Source organism: Muscardinus avellanarius (assembly GCF_963383645.1).
Source record: "Muscardinus avellanarius genome assembly, chromosome: 14".
In the NCBI taxonomy this organism is placed as follows: Eukaryota; Metazoa; Chordata; class Mammalia; order Rodentia; family Gliridae; genus Muscardinus; species Muscardinus avellanarius.
The window spans coordinates 85,906,306-85,913,006 of record NC_137800.1 but is presented as its reverse complement, the minus strand read 5'-3'; the positions used below and the strand labels follow the sequence as shown (position 1 = coordinate 85,913,006).

General features: G+C 46.8%; 1 protein-coding gene across 1 annotated transcript; it reads right to left on the bottom strand.

Moving 5' to 3' along the window:
* Positions 1 to 275: 275 nt before the first annotated feature.
* Positions 276 to 6,198, bottom strand: LOC308273240 (zinc finger protein with KRAB and SCAN domains 8-like; the record flags this gene model as incomplete). The annotated part of the gene is made up of 7 exons (XM_080710324.1): positions 276 to 869; positions 954 to 1,237; positions 1,855 to 1,978; positions 2,282 to 2,338; positions 4,796 to 4,860; positions 4,973 to 5,114; positions 5,779 to 6,198. The coding sequence occupies 7 exons, from the start codon at positions 6,196 to 6,198 to the stop codon at positions 276 to 278; spliced, it is 1,686 nt and encodes a 561-aa protein (XP_080566450.1).
* Positions 6,199 to 6,701: the final 503 nt, after the last annotated feature.

Below are 6,701 nucleotides of genomic sequence, written 5' to 3'. Positions count from 1 at the left end.
GACAAGCAACTTGCTCTACTGCTGTTTCATATTTCTAAAGGACACATACGAGGCTGCTGGGAGCTCTACTCCACCAGATACCTCCAGAGAGTCAGGCTGGCCACCCTGCGTCAAGGCTGGGCCCAAACCGCTGAAGAGCTATCCTAACTGCCACCACGACAGATGCTGTCACTAAAGAACGGTGACATACTTTCTGCTTTTTTTTAAAAACTACACTGAAAGGTCTCTCCTTCAGCGTGTGGTTTCTCTAATGCTGAAAAATGTTCAAACTTTCCCTAAACTCCCGTGGGTTCGGACTTTTCTGCACTGTGAATTCTCTGATGGCGGATGAGACTCGACCTCTGAATAAAGGCCTTCCCACACTCGCCACACTGATAGGGCTTCTCCCCCGTGTGGATTCGCAGGTGCTGGATGAGGCCGGTGTTCCCGTTGAACGCTTTCCCACATTCTTTACATTTATACGGTCTTTCTCCGGTGTGGATTCTCTGGTGCTCAATGAGGCCCGACTTCTGACTGAAGGCCCTCCCACACTCGCCGCATGTGTAGGGCTTCTCCCCGGTGTGGCTTCTCTGGTGGCCAATGAGGTGGGAGCTCCGCCTGAAGGTTTTCCCACACTCGTCGCACTCGTAGGGCTTCTCCCCCGTGTGGATCCTCTGGTGGCCAATGAGGTGTGAGCTGTGGCTGAAGGCCTTCCCACACTCGTTGCACTCATAGGGCCTCTCCCCGCTGTGGATCCTCTGGTGGAGAATGAGGCCCGCGCTCTGGCTGAACGCCTTCCCACACTGGTTACACTGATAGGGCTTCTCCCCCGTGTGGATTCGCTGGTGCAAGATCAGGCCCGTGTTCTGACTGAAGGCTTTCCCACACTCCTTACAGTGATAGCGTTTCACTTTGTTGTGGATATCCTGATGGGAGAGGAGGGCTGACCTGTAACTGAAGGCTTTGCCACACACGTTACACTGATACGGCTTCTCCCCGGTGTGGATTCTCCAGTGGCGAACGAGGCCCGAGCTCTGAGCGAAGCTTTTCCCACACTCATCACATTTATGTCGTCTCTCCTGTGTGGGAGTCCCCCGCTGCCTCTCTAAACTGCCCAGAAGGTCTCTGGCTTCTCCGTGCTCGAGACCCCTGGCAACAGCCCCGTTGCATTTGGCGGCCGTCTCTCCGTGTGCTTGCACTCCAGGAGATGTTACCTGTTTCGAAGCTAATTCCTTATTCTCACTCCTGGTCTCAGCACCTGAAATAACATTGTCATCAACATCAAGCTCGCGTCACTTCCTGTCCTCAGTGCTAGGGGAGAGGAACTGAAGCCAGGGGAAGAGGGAAGTACGTTTGGGAGAGCAGCCAGTACAAGCAAGACTGTCTCCAAGACGGCTCCCTCGGAGGGCGAGACCCAGGCGGGACAGAAGTGCCACAGGCCGGCTGGTGAACAGGCACCACAAAGAAATACTCACGGAGGCCCGAAGCTGGAAAGGAATCAGCTGAGCACAGTGGAAGTCGGGGTGTGCAAAGGAACATGGAATTACTAACACATCTCGTGACAGGGACAGAGGCAGGCAAGGCCCGGTCATGAAAATGGGGCACCATAGGGTCCTACGGGGCCCGGCAGAAGAAACGAGTCAAGTCAGAGAGCACCATGAGATGTCAACTTCCAACTGACAAGCAGACCAATATCCAGGAGCAAACGATAAGGGATTCCTGGACTGGAGAACAAAGGCTTCACTTTAGACCTCAGGAGTCTCAACCTCACAGGACTGAGCTGAAACCTAACCGTATCTCCCAGAAAGCTCGTGGCTACCATACCAAACAAACAAATAACAACTATTAAACGATAATGAGCGCAGCTCTCCTTACCCAAGGAAAACACGTTTCTGTAATTCTCTGGCCTGTGATTTCTACTCAGATCCTTCTGCGATGGGTCAAGAAGCCACTCCTCGCGAATAAGGGACACGGCCATGTCTTCGATCTTCTCCAAAGTCTGAAACAAAGTGAGGCCAGCATGTGGGGCTGTGCCTGTGTCACAGCTCACCCTTGAAGTGTCAGAGAAAACAATCAGCTGGAAGAGGATCCAGGGGTGGGAATACACTACGTAAAGGGGTCTGAATAGCTGGGTATAGGAAAATACACTAAATTAGGGGAAATCAAGGACCAATCTGTTGCTATGAGAAAGAATTCGAGGCACGTTCTGGACTAGGAACGGCGACAGACAGTTCAGATACGGAGAGGATGCCACAGACACTGCCAACCAGAAGTGCGGGGATTGGGCGAGCGGAGCACTGACCTGGAACCCCGCTGTGAGAAGCGTGGCTGTCACCTCCTGGTCCCGGGAGCTTCCTTTCTGGGAAGGGGTGGGACTCTGAGAAGGAGACATGTCTGAGAGAAGAGGAAGAAGCTACGAATGAGTATGAATGAGACCCGCCGTGTCCATGGTCTTGGGAGTCGGCACTCGGCCACCCCAGATTATCTGTACTTTAGCAGATGCGTATGGTAAGCATTTTGCATATTAACGTGCTGATATCTTGGACTCTGGGCTCATACCTATGGTTGCCCACAAAACATTCACCCTTTTATGTCCTTGAACTAAACTTGAATTTATACCCCAAAATATAAAGCAGCACTGGGCACGCTTGCACATGCCCGTAATCCCGGTTCCTTTGCAGGCTGAAGCAGGAGAACCACAAGTCTGAGGCAGACGAGGCAACGCAGGGACCCCGGCTCAAAATAAAACATAAGAAGGACTGGAGATGTAGCTCAGTGGTAGAATGCCCCTGGGTTCAATCCCACAGTGCTCAAAAAAATGCATGCTGATTTTCTAACAGGCGTTGTTTTCTTCACTTTTTCTCTAGCATCCAAATGAGTATCTTTGTGCTTGTGTATAGTATTTCTTTAAGTCCTAACTTCCTAGTTAACTGAATATGAGAACCACTTTCTCTACTAACTGGGTTGCCTCAACTGAATTTCTCAAATACTTTCCATGGCTGCTGGTATCTGCTTCCTATGGATATCAGATAGCTTATTAACAAAATTAACAGTTTATAAGCTTTTGGAATTCAGGTAAGAATTATATTTACGGCAAGTGTTCCTAAGCATCTTCTTTTGAAATATTAAAATTCACTTTAATATTCATTCATTTAAAATTCATGTTAGTATTCATTTGACAAACTACTAGAAACCACATAACTTCATAACTTTTTTTGTTTGTTTGTTTTGCAGGGCTGGGGATGGAACCCAGGGGCATTCGGGGTCTCACTGAGTTGAAAAGGGACTCACTGAATAGCCGAGGCTGTCCTCAGACCGCAATCCTCCTGTCTCAGCCTCCCAAATGCTGGGATTACAAGCAGGCACCACCACTCCCAGACTACCACATAACTTTTACAGAATTTTATTGTAGCAATTTAATTATACACGATGTTGAGATTCGACCCTTTCCCTTCTCCCTTCCCTGGTACTCTTTCACTATTCTACTGACCGCTTTCCTTACTGTCATTGAAGTTCCTTTTCTTTACCACTTTTTCTCTTTCCACATATGAGAGAAAACAGACAACCCTTGACTTTCTGATCTCGTTTAGCATTAATGTTCATCCATTTTGCCACATAAATGCAAAAAAAAAAGTTTTTTATGGAGGAAAAATGAGACTGAGACATCCTGTTCTTTAAGAAAGTAAGGGCATTCTCAAAAAATGGACAGGGAAATGTCAAAAGGACATAAGAGTCAAACTTAACAGACCCCTCTGGCCAAATGTGAGTTGATTTAAGTATCAAAATAAAGACAGTAATATAATATTTGGTATAAAAATGGGTCCATAGCTGATTGATAAAAATATAATAAGATAAAATCAGCTTAGTAACCTTGACTCAGTCAAGAAGCATCAATGAATACTGAAACTAGTGTTTTAGAATCAAAAGTCTGAGGAGGAATAAGATATTTATACAAATTCAAGACTAGCTCCCTGTAAATTCCTTATTAGTTACAAAGGAAAAAATAGCAACTTTACAATGACTAACCTACGAAGAATAACCTTAAGTCATCAAAGATAGCATCACCAATAACAGGACAAATTTCTGCTGCATTCTTAAGAAGGATATACCATTACTTCTAGAATGTTTCTGCCAAATATCTACAACCTGAATCTAAATGTGAGGAAATTGTAGACACTCTACAAAATAACTAGCCTCTACTCTTCAAAACTGTCACGATCGTGAAAGGAATAGAATGAGGTATTATGCTAAGTTAAAAGAGACAAGAGATTTTCAACCAATTGCACACTGTGATCTTGGTTGGACTCTGGACCAGAAAAAAATGATTGGAGCGACTGGCAAAATAGAAACTATGGACTAAATTAACATAATATCAATACTATATTTTCTAATTGTGTTCAATTTATAGTGGCTATCTAGGGTAATGTCCTTGTTTGAGGAAACACATACTTATTTTTATTCACAAATAAAGTGGTATGACACCCAAAAAATCTCAAAAATGTCTATACTGTAAATACAGTGGGGCAGGTGTGAATACATAAAGCTCTTCAAGTCATTCATTCATTCATTCATTCATTCATTCATTTTGTGGTACTGAGGGTGGAACCCAGGGGCCTTTCTACCTCTGGGCTATCCTCCCGGACCTATTTTATATTTTATTTGGAAACAGGGTCTCACTAAGTTGCTGAGAGCCTAAGTAGTTGAGGCTGGCTTCAAACCTGTGCGATCCTCCTGTCTCAGCCTCCCAAGTGCGGGGATTACAAGTGTGCGCCACCACGCCCGGCTCCCAAGTCTTTTAAATTATTCATAAGCTTACCATTAGGACCAACAGCCTGTACTTGAAGTCTACATAGATACAGAAGCCCATGTACCAGGACTGCTCTGTCAGGAGTGATTCTGGCTTCCCAGAGCTGGACAGGTATCCCAAATGTACTTTTCTCCTCTCTGTCCCCACCGTCCTCACGTGAGCTGTGAAGTCAGTCTGGCTCCTCACCTCTCTTGTGTGGCCCGGGCGGCACTGGAGATTTATGCTGGGTGGCCACAGGCTGGAGCTTCGTCCTCGGGGGGTCTGGAGCAGACTCTGAAGGCGCCACCTCCTCCCAGAGCACCTTATGTCCATGAGCCCGAGGTGGGACCTAGAAACAAGGGGACCGTTGGAATTTAAGAAACCCCTCTGAGAAATGATGTGGACAAGGCGAGAGGCCCAACAGCCCATCTACAAGGACACAGGCTTGTTAAGGAGGCATCGGAATCTCATTTACTTCTAGGAGCAGCAAGGAACGCAACATGTCGACTAGCACAGAAAGAAAAGCACCAATTTCTGCTAAGCAGTGAAGGAAAACACTTCTGCTGCTGCCCAGAACACTAATATTATGTGCTCCCAAGCCAGGGAAGAAAAGCAATGAGAAATAGAACCTGAAAGCAGGGCTGTCCGGTGGCCCAAAACCTTTTGATAAGGAAGTGGGGAGATTGAGTTCTGGTCTTAGACTCATCTTCAATTACTCGGGTGTTCTTGAGAAAAGTACTGTAAGTCCCATATCTTAACCTATCGGGGTCCCTTTTGGCAAACAGGAATACAACAGTTGTAGGGATGTTATGATTACAAAACGGGTTATATTCTTTACAAAAATAAAAAGAAATCTACGAACAGAAGAATACGACATGGTAACTATTTCCACCTTCATCCATCCTCCAACAGAAACCAATGCTCACCCCGTACTGTCCCCAGTGAGGCCGACGTCCCTCTACTCAGCTCCCAGGACTCCCAGGGTCAGAGCACGCTCAACTCGGCCTACTCACCGGCCGTCCTAGTATATCGATCTGTCTCTCCAAGTCCTCCAGGAGGGTCACCACTTCCTCTCCGTTTTCCAGCTGATGTTCCTTCACTAGGGTCTGCAGCTCGGCGGGCAGGATGCTCAGGAACTGCTCCAGCACCAGCAGCTCCAGGATCTGCTCCTTGCTGTTCAAATCCGGCCGCAGCCACTGATGGCAGAGCGCCCGGAGTTGGATGAGAGCCTCCCGGGGTCCTAGCGTCTCCTGGTAGCATAACTGCCGGAAGCGCAGGCGGAACAGTTCTTGGCCAGGAGGGTTATTTTCATGCAGGCTAGAGTCCTGGTCCCAGCCATGATCCTCCTCCACCTTGACGATCACGAGATCCCCGTCAGGAGCCTGGTCTTGTGGAGATGGGGCTGAAAAAGGCTTTCTTGATTCTGCAGCCATTTAGGGCCAGAAAAAACTCAGGAGACTTGTTTCCACTCCTTTTTTAAGAGAAGAGCCTTCTGAGGGCCTCAAGAGCTCGTCTTCAGAAAGAGAGATGACAAAGAGTGTCAAGGTAGGTCAAAAGTCAGAGTAAGTGACCAAGATACCTTAACAAGCTTTTTTGGTAAAATATCTATTAGAAACTTTTGCCTACCTTTTTTCCTTGAGTTTTTAAAGCTTTGAGGATTCCCCATATGTTCTAGACAGGCCCTTTATGAAATGTGTGATTTACAAATATTTCTTCCCCTTCATTCTTTTAACAGTAGCTTTTGAAGAACACAAGTTTGTATTTTTTTTTTTTTTTGGTGGTACTGGGGTTTGAACCCAGGTACATTCTACCTCTGAGCTACCTCCAGCCCTACTTTTTATTCTTTATTTTGAAACAGAGTCTTGCTAAGTTGTCGAGGGCCTAAGTCTCCCTCCCTCTTGCTCTCTCTCTTTTGGTCCTGGGGATGGAACCCAGG